The sequence below is a fragment of the Mandrillus leucophaeus genome, unplaced genomic scaffold (assembly GCF_000951045.1).
Source record: "Mandrillus leucophaeus isolate KB7577 unplaced genomic scaffold, Mleu.le_1.0 Scaffold23, whole genome shotgun sequence".
Taxonomy (NCBI): Eukaryota; Metazoa; Chordata; class Mammalia; order Primates; family Cercopithecidae; genus Mandrillus; species Mandrillus leucophaeus.
The window spans coordinates 2,699,460-2,713,840 of record NW_012102365.1 but is presented as its reverse complement, the minus strand read 5'-3'; the positions used below and the strand labels follow the sequence as shown (position 1 = coordinate 2,713,840).

Below are 14,381 nucleotides of genomic sequence, written 5' to 3'. Positions count from 1 at the left end.
TTTTTTTGAGATGGAGTCTCACTCACTCTGTCGCCCAGACTGGAGTACAGTGGTGCGATCTTGGCTCACTGCAACCTCCACCTCTCAGGTTCACGTGATTCTCCTGCCTCAGCTTCCTAAGTAGCTGGGACTATAGTCATGTGCCATCATGCCCAGCTAATTTTTGTGGTTTTAGTAGAGATGAGGTTTCACATGTTGGCCAGGTTGGTTTCAAACTCCTGACTTAGAGAGATCTGCCCACCTCAGCCTCCCAAAGTGCTGGGATTACAGGTGTGAGCCACTGCGGCCAGCCCTGTTTTTTCTTTTAGTCCACAAATATTTATTGAGTTCCCACCTGTGTACCTGGTATTTTTCTAAGGACTGTCTCTTTCCCTCTCGTAGCTCCTCTTTTTGACCCTGTCTTTGAACCTGGACAGTCTCTATTTAGTTTTTCCACGTGTTAATTACTTCATTCACAGGAATGTTTAACCACGTAATGTCCATTTACTGTTGCCGAAGATTCTAATCCTCCCTCATGATATTTACAGGCTTCCAACTGATTGACATTTTTTTCTTTAATGTCTTGCTGTTTCCCTAAATTCAACGTATCTAAAATCAGACTTTTATTGCAGCCCTTTTTATGTCTCTTTGTCTTCCAGAAGTAAAACCACTTTTCCCTGACTTCTTAATTCTCGTCAGTGATACTATGTTTTTCTTAACAAACATAGGCCTAAAACCAGACAAGATATCTTCCATTATTTTTCTTACAACCTTACCCAGTCTGGTCATTTCTCAGAATCTTTGAGAAGAATTTCTTTTCCTTTTTGCTGTCATCTCCCATGTTTTGGTATTTTCCCCTTTAATCCTGAATTACCATGGTTAATTGCTCATTTTATTTCCAGTTTTTTTCCCCCTTGTGCCTGTTCATTCTCTAAAATACTCTCATTAATTTTTTCTAAATTCTACTTTTTATCATGTTACTGACCTGCTCAGAATCTTTTCATGTGTTTTGTTTGTTTGTTTGTTTGTTTTGAGACAGAGTCTCGCTCTGTGGCCCAGGCCGGAGTACAGTTGCGCAATCTCTGCTCACCGCAGGCTCCGCCTCCTGGGTTCACCTTCTTTTCTCCTTCTTTCCGTGTTTTTATTTGTTGGTTTGAATTTGAGAGTCCCCATTCCCTATTCCCTAGCCTACAAGCTATATACTATTGCCTGAAGAATCCAAGTCTCATTACTTTACCAATCATTCAGGCCTACAGAGGTCCTTTGTTTCAACCAGACTCGGCATCTGTTGTCTCTGAATAAAATCTCTTCAGAGCCTATTCATGTTCTTACTTCCTCTGCCTATTAATCTCAGAAAGCTTCTTCACCATCACACTCTACAGTGATAGTTGTCTGTTCTGTATTTCAATCATTTGAGATATATTTTATTGACATTTTGTTGTCTGTCTTCTCTCCTGCTAGATTTTTAACTCCCTTGAGTTCTGCTAGTGTGACTTACTCTTTTCTTTAATATTTCCTTCTTCTGCCCATGCACAAATACACACATACATAGAATTATATTTGGTTTATAAGTAGAGATACCCAGTGACTAATTAGAAATAATTTATCTGATCAGTTAGCTTTTTCTTACTTGCCACCAATATCAGTGTCAATGGATTAGGTGTGTATTTGAGCTGTCATACCCAGTTTTTTTATAGCTTTATTAGGGAGTAGTTGACATACAGCAAACTACACAGATTTAAATTGTACAGTTTAGAAAGTTTTGCCATATATGTGCCTATGAAACCAAAAGTTTTATCCCAATATTTTAAGAAAACTTTTTTTTTTTTTTTTGAGACAGAGTCTTGCTCTGTTGCCCAATCTGGAATGCAGTGGCATGATCTCAGCTCACTGCAACCTCTTGTCTCCCAGGTTCAAGCGATTCTCGTGCCTCATCTTCCCTAGTAGCTGGGACTACAGGCACATGCCACCATGCCTGGCTTATTTTTATATTTTTAGTAGAGGCTGGGTTTCGCCATGTTGGTCAGGCTGGTCTCAAACTCCTGACCTCATGTGATCTGCCTGCCTCAGCCTCCCAAAAGTACTGGAGTTACAGGCGTGAGCCACTGTGCCTGGCCTTTTTTTTTTTTTTTTCCTGAAACAGTGTGTCACCTAGGCTGGAGTGCAGTGGCGCGATCTTGGCTCATTGCAACTTTTGGCCCCCTGGGCTCAAGTGATCCTCCCATCTCATGCTCCCAAATAGCTGAGACCACACGTGTGCATCATCATGCCTGGATTTTTTTTATTTTTTTAATGTTTTTGTATTTTTAGTAGAAAGAAGGTCTCAGTATTTTGGCTAGGCTGGTCTCGAACTCCTGAGCTCATGAGATCCTCCCATCTCAGCCTCCCAAATAGCTGAGACCACAGGTGTGCATCACCATGCCTGGATTTTTTTTTTTTTTTTTTTTATGTTTTTGTATTTTTAGTAGAGAGAAGGGCTCACTATTTTGGCCAGGCTGGTCTCGAACTCCTGAGCTCATGAGATCCTCCCACCTCGTCCTCCCGAAGTGCTGGGATTATAGGCGTGAGCCACCGTGCCCAGCCAGGAAACTATTTTTAAAGAAAACCTGATTGTTTTAGGTAGATAATCAGATTGTTTTTTGTTCATTTTGTTTTGAGACAGGGTCTCACTCTGTCACCCAGGCTGGAGTGCAGTGGTGCAATCTCAGCTCACTGCAGTGTCCGCTTTCCAGGTTCAAGCGATTCTCGTGCCTTAGCCTCCCAAGTAGCTGGGATTTCAGGCATGTGCCACCACGCCTGACTAATTTTTGTGTTTTTAGTAGAGACAGGGTTTCACCATGTTGGCCAGGCTGGTCTTGAACCCCTGACCTCAAGTGATCCACTCACCTCGGCCTTCCAAAGTGCTAGGATTACAGGCATGAGCCACTGCACCCAGCTGATAATCAGTTTTTAAATTAAGACACTTTAATGTAGGAGATGTGCTTTTTTTGTTTGCTTAAGTTTAAGTTTTGTTTTGTTGTCCTTAGAAGTGCTATTATCTAGTGCAACAGTTTGTAAACCTTAGAGTAGAATCTTTCCCTCAAATTCTGTGCAGAAATGTGGTACATAAAATTGGGGGAAGAGGCTGTTAGAGTAGAAAAAGGGACACTGTGTGTATGTTTATGAGAGTAAAGAGGACCTTCCCTCTCAGCATTCTCCTCATTCCAAGCCTGCTCCTGGGACATCTCTTGACTCTTAGGTTTCTACAGAATGCATTTTGAAAATCATCAATTTAGATTGGAGACTGTTAGATAGGTAGATGAGAAGTCAAGTTAATGTTTTAGGAAAATAATTATGAATAAGAAAGAGGGAGAAGAAAACCTCTTGTGTTGAGATTAATGTATGCTCTAAGAGTCTTGTTTTCTTATTTCCTTTGGCCTGCAGGATTATCCCACCTATACTATCCTTGGTCAGAATCAGTACCAGGCCTGCTACCCCAGCTCCAGCTTTGGAGTCACGGGTCAGACTAACACTGATGCAGAGAGCACCACATTAGCAGCGACCACATACCAGTCGGAGAAGCCTAGTGTCATGGTACCTGCACCTGCAGCACAGAGACTTTCCTCTGGTAAGCACTGCAGCTCTGAAAAATTTGGCTTAAGGTCACTTCATTCAACAGGTGTTTTTAGGCAATGGTAAGGATGATTTTGTTCTGGCTTAGGTCTGTTGGCTTTCCCTCTCAGGCGAGGAGTATTGGAAGCAGACTATGAGTCGTTGGTAGGTTTAATGTATACCTGATGCTGAGAACAGAACAGAAAAGTATCAAGAACTAAAAGACTGTTTCTAACTCTTACTCTGCCCTCCCTGTAGCTTTAACGCACTTGTCACAGGGAGCTTCAGCATGTTGTAATATTTTGTAAAAGTTGGAGGACTCCAGTTTTAGTCTTGTGCAGGTTTTGAACTGCTGCTAAGGCCTCGGAGCCATAGTTCTTTCTATGTCCTGGATCCCTTTAAGATTCTGAAGAAAGCAGGTCCTTTTCCCTCAGAGAAAGACATACAATTTAACCTACAATTTCAGGAGGTTCACAGCTCTGAAATGCATCAATGAATTACAATGTCCAACTTAAAAACCTTTGACATAAAAGCTTAGACACACATTTAATAAACATATGTATACATACTTTATATTTAATGAAAATTTGGTAGTTGGCTTTCACATCATGTGGTTCAAGGAAAGCACTGTTTATCATTGGCACTAATGCATGTTTAGAAACAGTGCTATATAACAAGTGAACAGTTTTCTGTGCTGTTCACCCTACCAGTCTAATAAGTGGACATACAAATGGTCGCTACTTCAAACTTACATAAATTTGAAATAATTACCAGTGTTGATTAAAAACTAAGGTTTTAAAGTCATTTTTCTAAATATCTTTGTTATTTTAACAATTTTAACTTTTGAATAATGGAGAATTTCAAACAGAGAGAAAAGTTGCAAGGCTAGTGTGGTGAACACTTACATCCATCATTCATCTTCAACATATCAACTTATAGACAATTTTGTTTCAGGTATACATCATCTAGTTCCCTCCCCAGATTCCAGGCATTGTTCTCTAAACAATAAGTATGGTACTCGTTAACATAACCACAATGGCATTATCCCATCTTTGAAAGTTCAATACTAATAATATCTTAATTTTTTATTATCAAGTACCAAAATGTATTTGTATTTCCAGCTTTCTCATAAATGTTACGAGTTTTGTTTCTCTTTTTGCTTAAAGTAGGATCCAAGCCATTCCACAATGTATACATATTTCAAAACAACATAAAGCATATACAGTTTTTATCTCATTAGTAAATAGAAATAATAAATAAATAGAAAATTTGAGGGGGGGAAATTAGGATCCAAATAAGGTCCATAAATTGTGATTGGTGGTTATGGGTATTTTGTGTTTCATCTCTATTTTAACCTATAAATCCTCCCATCTCTTTTTCTCCCCCTTGTAGTTTGTTTGTTGAAGAAACTGGGGTGTTGATCCTATACCATTTCCCAGTCTGAATTTTGACAGTTATATCCTCATAAGGTGGTTTAACATGTCCTGCTGCCTTCTGTATTTTATTTTAAATTGGTGAATAAACAGTTGTTTTCAACTGTTAGCAATGTATGGAAACATTTTTGGTTGTTACGCTAGGTGGGGGGGTGCTTCTGGCATCTAGTGGGTAGATGCTAAGGATACTGCTTAACCAAACATCCTATAATATACAAGACACCCCCCCACAACAAATAATCATCTGATCCAAAATGTCAGTTGTGCCAAGTTGAGAAACTCTGATCTACAAGTTTGACCATGAAGATTCAGGTTCAGCTTTTTCTTGACAAAACTACTTCATTGATATTTTCTTCCATCGTGGGGTAAGGATATAAAGTCTGGTTATAATTTTTCTGATGTTAGCCAACGCTGATGCTCAGTGCCTAGATGTACACTTCCTAATTGCTTACATAAGGTTTAGCTTTCCAACCTTTATCCCTGCATTATGACTCACAAGGGCAGAGAGTCCGCTAACCCTCTTCCTACCCTGATTCTTATAGCCTATGACTCCTGACAGCATATGTCTCACTTTTTCTTTCCAGGAGACCCTTCTACAAGCCCATCTTTGTCCCAGACTACACCAAATAAAGATGCTGATGATCAGTCCAGGAAAAACATGACTAGCAAGAACCGGGGCAAGAGGAAAGCTGATGCCACTTCTTCCCAAGACAGTGAATTAGAAGTATGAGAAGAAACCCATTTGAGTTACCTACTTTGTTTTTTCTCACTTCTTAAGTTTATCAAAAATGTTTTTGAAGCTCACAGAGATAATGTAGACTATGTTATGTGCCCTTTAATTCCTGAGCAAAATAAACTGAATTGGCCATGTAAAAAGAAAAATGCAAAAAGAACAAATTATTCTGTATATTCCAGAAGAGAACAGAAATAATTCATCATATTCAGAAAGCAGAGGGAATTACAAGTCATGTCATACTGTTCTCTATCTAATATTGCAAAAGGGTCAGGTGCGGTGGCTCACACCTGTAATCCCAGCACTTTGGGAGGCCGAGGCAGGAGGATCGCTTGATATCAGCCTAGGCAACATAGTGAGACCCCCCATCTCTAAAAATATATATTAACAAAAATTAGCTGCACACCCGTAGTCCCACCTGCTTGGGAGGCTGAGATGGGAGGATCACTTGAGTCTGGCAGGTTGAAGCTGCAGTGAGCTATGATCGGGCCTCTGCACTCCAACCAGGGCAACAGAATGAGACTCTGTCTCAGAAAGAAACGAGAAAAGAAAAGAAATTTAAAAGGAAAGGACTAGAGTGCTTTTAGCCAAGTTTCTGTAAGACACACACAGATCTGGTAACTTATTAATGAGACTAGCACTGATTTATTCTGTAGTGTAAGTGCTATATGAGTTTATTATGGACATACATTTGACTTCATCATTAAAGACATAAAGGTCATGCAGAGTGCTAAAAATAGTGAAGTTTTGTATTTTTGTTTTCTGTTTTCAGTTTTTCTATAGTGCTATTATTTAATGAGGGGAAAATATATATTTAACTATGAATCCATTGATAAATGCTCTTAAGACATAGGTGAACTGAGGCTGTATTTGAAGCCTCTCTTTCTCTTTTTTTCAGAGGTTTGGAGTGAAGAAGAAAGTAAATTTCTGATATATTTCTTAGGAAAAACTGAGAACTCATTTTTTAATTGTCTAAAATATACATAAAATTTACCATTTTAGCTGTTTTTAAGTATACAGTTTAGTGTCATTATACATTCACAATATTGTATAACCATCACCACTGTGTATTTCTAGAACTTTTTTATGATTCCAAATGAAAACTCTGTGCCCGTTAAGCAATACCTCCCCATTCTCCCCTTCTTCTAACCTCTGGTAACCTCTGTTCTACTTTCTGTCTGTGACTGCCTATTCTAGATATCTCATACGAATGGAATCATAGAAAATGTATCCTTTTGTGTCAGACTTATTTCATTTACCATAATGGCTTTGTTTGTTTGTTTGTTTGTTTGTTTTTGGGATGGAGTCTCGCTCTGTCGCCCAGGCTGGAGTGCAGTGGCACGATCTCGGCTTACTGCAACCTCTGCCTCCCAGGTTCAAGTGATTCTCCTGCCTCAGCCTCCAGAGTAGCTGGGATTATAGGTGCACACCACCACGCCTGGATAATTTTTGTGTTTTTAGTAGAGACAGGGTTTCACCATGTTGGTCAGTCTGGTCTCAAACTGCTGACCTCATGATCCGCCCGCGTTGGCCTCCCAAAGTCCTGGGATTACAGGTGTGAGCCACCACGCCCTGCCTACCATAATGTTTTTAAGGTTCATCCATGTTGTAGCACGTATCAGAATTTCATTCCTTTTTATGTCTGAATATTTTATTATATGTGTATACAACATTTTGTTTATCCATTCATCTGTTGATGGACACTTGGGGTTTTTCACCTTTGTGCTATTGTAATGCTTCTTTGACCATTGGTGTACAATTATCTGTCTGAGTGCATCTTATCAGTTCTTTTTGGTGTATATGTAGAGGTGGAATTGCTGAATGCTGTTGTAATTCTGTGCTCCACTTTTTGAGAAACCACCAAACTATTTTCCATTGTGGCTGCACGGTTCTATACTCTCACCAGTGATACATAAAGGTTCTAGTCTGTTCACATCCTCACCAACATTCATTATTTCCCATTTTTTTGATAATAGCTATTCTAATGGATGTGAAGTGGTATCTTATTGTGGCTTTAATTTGCATTTCTCTAGTGCAGTGGCACGATCTTGGCTCACTGCAACCTCTGCCTCCCAGGTTCAAGCGATTCTTGTGCCTCAGCCTCCCAAGTAGCTGGGATTACAGGCGCATGCCACCACGCCTGGTTAATTTTTATATTTTTAGTAGAGATGGGGTTTCACCATGTTGGCCAGGCTGGTCTTGAACTCCTGACCTCAGGATATAGGTATCTCATATAAGTGGAATCACAGAAAATATATCCTTTTCTCCCAAAGTGCTGGGATTACAGGCATGAGCCACTGCGCCCTGCCCTTTGCCCAGTTTTAAACTGGGTTGTTTGGTTTTTCACTGTTGAGTTGTAGGAGTTCTTTATATATTCTATATTAATATTCTAGAATATTCTAGATTATTAATCCCTTATATTAATCAGATATATAATCTTCAAATATTTTCTCCCATTCTGTAGGTCATCTTTTCACTCTCAGTACTGTCCTTTGAAGCACAAAAATTTTTAATGTTTAGGAAATCTGATTTCTATTATTGCTGTGCTTTTGGTCTAATACTTCTTTTTTGTTTTGTTTTTCTTAGTGTAATACTTAATACAAAGTTATGGAGATTTATGTATTTTTTCTGAGATTTTCGTCGTTTAGCTCTTAAATTTAAGTTCTCCATTTTGAGTTAATTTTGTATATGGTGTAAGATAATGGTCTAACTTTATTATTTTGCATGTGGATATCCAGTTTTCCCAGCACTGTTTGTTGAAACGACGTTCCTTATTGAATGGTTTTGGCATCCTATTAAAAATTAACTTATGATGTTGGCTGTGGGTTAAATACTAAAAGAAAGTAAAAAAACTAAACTAAAAAAAGAAAAATTGATCATATTTTTCAGGCTTCATTTCTAGACTCTCAGTTTATTCCATTTGTCTCTATGTCTGTCCTTACGCTAGTACCACACTGTTTTGGTTACTGTAAGTTTTGAAATCAGAAAGTGTGAATCCTTCAACTTTGTTCTATTTCAAAACAGTTTTGGCTATTTGGGGTTAGATTTCGTAAGAATTTTAGAATGCAATTTTCTATATTTTTAAAAACTACTATTGGGATTTTGGTAGGGATTGCATTGAATTTGTAGATTGGTTTGGGTAGTAGTGTCATCTTTACAATATTAAGTCTTCTAATCCGTGAACATGAATGTCTTTCCATTTATTTAGCTATGTCTTCTTTAATTTTCCTCAGCAATCTTTTATAGTTTTCAGTGTATGTGTCTTTTGCCTCCTTGGCTAAATTTATTCCTAAGTATTTTATTTTTGATGCTATCACAAATGGAATTGGTTTTTAAATTTACTTTTCAAATTATTCATTGCAAGTATATGGAAATACAGCTGATTAGCCAGGCGCAGTGGCGCAATCTGTAATCCCAGCACTTTGGGAGGCTGAGGTGGGTGGATCACAAGGTCAGGAGTTCAAGACTGGCCTGACCAACATGGTGAAACCCTGTCTCTAGTAAAAACACAAAAATTAGTTGGGCATGGTGGCAGGCGCCTGTAACCCCAGCTACTCGGGAGGCTGAGACAAGAGAATTGCTTCAACCTGGGAGGCAGAGGTTGCAGTGAGCCGAGATCGTGCCGCTGCACTCCCGCCTGGGCAACAGAGCAAGACTCTTGTCTTGTGGGGGCGGGGGGGATAAAGAAATACAGCTGATTTCTGCATTTATTTATTAGCTTTAACAATTTTCTCTGAGTTATTTAAGGTTTTCTACATATAAGATTATGTCAGCCAGCCAGGCGTGGTGGCTCACGCCTGTAATCCCAGCACTTTGTGGGCAGATCACCTGAGGTCAGGAATTTGAGACCAGCCTGGTCAACATGGCAAAACCCTGTCCCTACTGAAAGTACAAAAATAAAAAAAAAATTAGCCCGGCCTGGTGGTGCACACCTGTAATCCCAGCTACTTGGGAGGCTGAGGCAGGAGAATCGCTTTAACCTAGGAGGTGGAGGTTGCAGTGAGCCCAGATTGCACCACTACACTTCAGCCTGGGTGACAGAGCGACACTCTTTCTCAAAAAAAGAAAAAAAGATTATGTCATCAGCAAAGAGAGATAATTTTGCTTCTTCCTTTCCAAATTGGATGTCTTTTTCCCCTTTCTTGCCAAATCTCTGTGGCGAGAACTTCCAGTACTATGTTGAATAGAAGAATAGAAGTGGTAAAACCAGACATCCTTGTCTTATTCTTGATCTCAGGAGTAAAACTTTCAGTCTTTCACCACTAGGTATGATACTATATATGGACCTTTTTTTTTTTTGGAGACGGAGTCGCTCTATTGCCCAGTCTGGAGTGCAGTGGCGTGATCTCAGCTCACTGCAACCTCTGCCTCCCAGGTTCTAGCAATTCTCCTGCCTCGACCTCCCGAGTAGCTGGGATTACAGGCACGTGCCACCACACACGGTTAATTTTTTGTATTTTTAGTAGAGAGAGGGTTTCACCATATTAGCCAGGATGGTCTTGATCTCCTCACCTTATGATCTGCCCACTTCGGTCTCTCAAAATGCTGGGATTACAGGAGTGAGCCAGCATGCCCAGCCGGTTATGGATTTTTTATGTAGGGCCTTTATCATATTGATAACATTCACTTCTATCCCTAGTTGATTGAAAAAATACTCAAGCTAGGAATAGAAAGGGTGTTGAATGTTGTTAAATGCATTTTCTCCGTCAGTTGAGATTATCATGTAGCTTTTTTCCCCTCTGTTCTATTAATGTGATGCATTACTTTGTGTAATTTTTTTTCCAATAAGCCTTTTGCACTTCTAATTAATTTTTTATGTTGAGTGAACTATCCTTACATCCTTATGTTCTGGGAACTAATCTCACTTGGTTATGATGTTTAATTCTTTTTTCTTTTTCTGAGACAGAACCTCACTCTGTTGCCCACGCTGGAGTGCAGTGGCACAATCTCGGCTCAGTACAACCTCTGCCTCCTGGGTTCAAGTGATTCTCCTACCTCAGCCTCCCTGCCTCAGCCTCCCAAGTAGCTGAGACTACACGTGTGTACCACCACACCTGGCTAATTTTTTTATTTTAAGCAGAGACAAGGTTTCACCATGTTGGCTGGTCTCAAACTCCTGACCTCAGGTGATCCGCCTGCCTCAGCCTCACAAAGTGCTGGAATTATAGGCATGAGCCACCATGCCCGGCCATGATGTTTAATTCTTTTAATATGCTGCTGAATTTGGTTTACCTCTATTTTGTTTAGTTTTGTAGATGTGTGGTTTTTGGGGGTTTTTTTTGGTTTTTGGGTTTTGTTTTTTTTTTTTTGAGACAGAGTCTCACTTTATTGCCCAGACTGGAATGCATTGGTGTGATCCCTGCACACTGTATCCTTGACTTCCCATGCCCAAGTGATCCTCCCGCCTCAGCTTCCCAAGTAGCTGGGACTACTGGCATGCACCACCAGAACTGGGTAATTTTTGTGTTTTTTGTAGAGATGGTGTTTTGCCATGTTGCCCAGGCTGGTCTCAAACTCCTGGGCTCAAGTGATCTGCCTACTTCAGCCTCTCACAGTGCTAAGGTTACAGGTGTGAGCCACTGTGCCTGGCCTGTTGAGTATTTTTATATTGATTTTCACAAGAGATGTTGGTCTATAGTTTTCTTACAGTGCTTTAGTGTGACTTTGGTATCAGGATAATGCCAGTCTCATTGCATTAGTCAGGAAGTATTCCCTCCTCTTCCATTTTTTGTAAGAGTTTAAGGAGGATTCGTGTTAATTCTTTAAATGTTTAGAAGAACTCACCATTAAAACCATCTTGTCCTGGACTTTTCTTTGTTGGGATGTTTTTAATTATGCATTCAATCTTCTTACTAGTTACAGCTCTTACCAGATTTTGTATTCCTTCTTGAGACAGTTTTGATACTTCATGCTATGTATTTCTAGGAATTTGACCATTTCACCTGAGTTTCCCAATCTTTTGGTATACAATTGTTCATAGTATTCTCTTGTAATCCTTATTTCTGTGAAACTGGTAGTGATGTCCCCACTTTCATTTCTGATTTTAGTCATTTGAATCTTCTCTTTTTTTTTCCCCTTAGTCAATTTAGCTAAAGGTGGTGAATTTTACATTTTCAAAGAACCAACTTTTTGATTCATTGATTTTTCTCTGTTGTTTTTATAGTCTCTCTTTTATTTATCTCTGCTCTAACCATTGTTATTTCCTTCCTACTGCTAGCTTTATGTTTATTTTGCTCTTTTTCTAGTTCCTTAAGATATGCAGTTAGGCCATAGATTTGAGATCATTTATCTTTTTTAATGTATATATAAAATACATATATGTATAATATATTCGTATATATAAAATAAGCTATAATTTTTCCTCATAGTACTGCTTTCACTGTATTCCATGAATTTAATGTTTTATTTCTGTTTTCATTCACCTCAAGGTATATTCTAATTTCACTTATGATTTCTTCTTTGACCCATTGGTTGTTTAGGATTGTATTGTTTAATTCCTACATATTTGTGAATTTCCCAGTTTTCTTTCTGTTATTGATTTCTAGTTTCATTCTGTTGTAATTGGAAAATATACTCTTTTTCATATTTTCTTTCCTCAGCGGGTATTTCTATGGGACTTGGATGAAACCATCATCATCTTCCACTCACTTCTTACTGGATCCTATGCCCAGAAATATGGAAAGGTAATTTGAGTCTTCTTTGTTGTAACTGTCTCTCTTCTGACTATATAATCAGTCCCTCTTCTGACACATAACTGAAATTATTTCTCTGCTACCCCTGTTGGCTGGCTTTTTACTTTCCATGTAAAACTTCAACAAATGGCTTGCAAATAGCTTGTATTAGGCAGGCTACATGGTTAGGCAGAATTGATGGTAAAGCTAGAAACTACTAGAACCAGTGCTGAAAGCTGAAGTTGTAGGAGAATGGCATTTTGTAAAGATTAAAGTATAGAAATGAGGCTCAAAACAGAGCAGAGTCTCAAGATTACATTAATAAATTCCAGAGACTGATGTCTTATTCCTTAACACACTTTTAACAGCCCAAATTGAGCATTTTATTTAGCTAAATATATGCCAGATATATATAAGTAAAATATATAGATAAAATATCTTTCTAAAATAGATTACATCCCTTTTTAAACTAAATACACCAAACAAAACCTGTTATATCTTCAGTGTACATACGAGTTTTAACAGAAGGATGGGCTGTTTTGAGACTATTAGGCTGTGTATTTCTATACTAAATACCTCCAAGCTTATGTTTTTCAGTTTCTATGAATAAACTTTATACAAATATCTGCCCCCCAGCCAGGTGCAGTGGCATGCATCTGTAGTCTCAACTACTGAGGAGGCTGAGGTGAGAAGACTCCTTGAGCCTAGGAGTTCGAATCCAGCTTGGGCAACTTAATAAGACCCCATCTCTAAAAATAAAAATATCTGCCTCCTTTGCCTGTCCTATTACTTCCAGTTATTTCATATTGTTACTAATGTTTTTGTTAGGAGGTGTGTTTTTTTGTTTGTTTTGTTTTTGTTTTTTGTTTTTGAGACAGAGTCTTGCTCTTGTCACCCAGGCTGGAGTACAGTGGCATGATCTCTGCTCACTGCAACCTCTGCCTCTTGGGTTCAAATAATTCTCCTCCCTCAGCATCCCACGTAGCTTGGGTTACAGGCGCCTGCTGCCATGCCTGGCCAATTTTTGGGGTTTTTTTGTTTGCTTTGTTTTGTTTTGTTTTTTGAGACGCAGTCTCGCTCTGTCACCTGGGCTGAAGTGCAATGGCGCGATCTCGGCTCACTGCAAGCTCCGCGTCCTGGGTTCACACCATTCTCCTGCCTCAGCCTCCCGAGTAGCTGGGACTACAGGTACCCACCACCATGCCCAGCTAATTTTTTTTTTTTGTATTTTTAGTAGAGATGGGGTTTCACTGTGTTAGCCAGGATGGTCTCAATCTCCTGACCTCGTGATCCGCCCACTTCGGTCTCTCAAAATGCTGGGATTACAGCCGTGAGCCACCACACCCAGCCTTAATTTTTGTACTTTTAGTAGAGATGGGGTTTTACCATGTTGGCAAGGCTGGACTCAAACTCCAGCCTCAAGTGATCTGCCTGCCTCGGTCTTCCAAAGTGCCAGGATTACAGGTGTGAACCACTGTGCCCGACCAGGAGGGTTTTTTTTTCTTTTTTTTCTCCTGAGATGGTATCTCACTCTGCCATGCAGACCTGGAGTACAGTGGCACAAACACAGCTCACTGCAGCTTCGATCTCCTGGGCTAAAGCAATCCTTCTGTCTCAGTCCCCCAGGTATCTGGGACTACAGGCACATGCCACCATACCTGGCTAATTTTGTTTCATTTTTGTAGAGATGGGATCTCGCTATGTTGTCCAGTCTCATCTTGAAATCTGAGGCTCAAGTGATTCTCCTGCCTCGGCCTCCCAAAGTGCTGTGATTATAGGCATGAGCTTCTATACCCAGCCTCTGTTCGTATTTTCTGCAGGCTTTTAGTGTCTAGTCTGGCATGCTGACATAAGCTGATAAGCTATATAACTAAACTGATTATAAAAATATACAGGCCAGGCGCAGTGGCTCACACCTATAATCCCAGCACTTTGGGAGGCCGAGGCAGTTGGATCACGAGGTCAGGAGATCGA

At 39.6% G+C, this 14,381-nt stretch overlaps 1 protein-coding gene across 5 annotated transcripts in view; it reads left to right on the top strand.

The window, feature by feature from the left end:
* The window catches only part of EYA3 (EYA transcriptional coactivator and phosphatase 3), a 130,010-nt gene that overhangs the window by 84,514 nt on the left and 31,115 nt on the right, over window positions 1-14,381 (top strand). For all 5 annotated transcript variants that reach the window (XM_011981716.1, XM_011981720.1, XM_011981719.1 and 2 more), the window contains 3 exons: window positions 3,403-3,586; window positions 5,588-5,727; window positions 12,336-12,419. In XM_011981716.1, coding sequence (XP_011837106.1) covers window positions 3,403-3,586; window positions 5,588-5,727; window positions 12,336-12,419 — 408 coding nt within the window. The remainder of the gene's footprint in view (window positions 1-3,402; window positions 3,587-5,587; window positions 5,728-12,335; window positions 12,420-14,381) is intronic.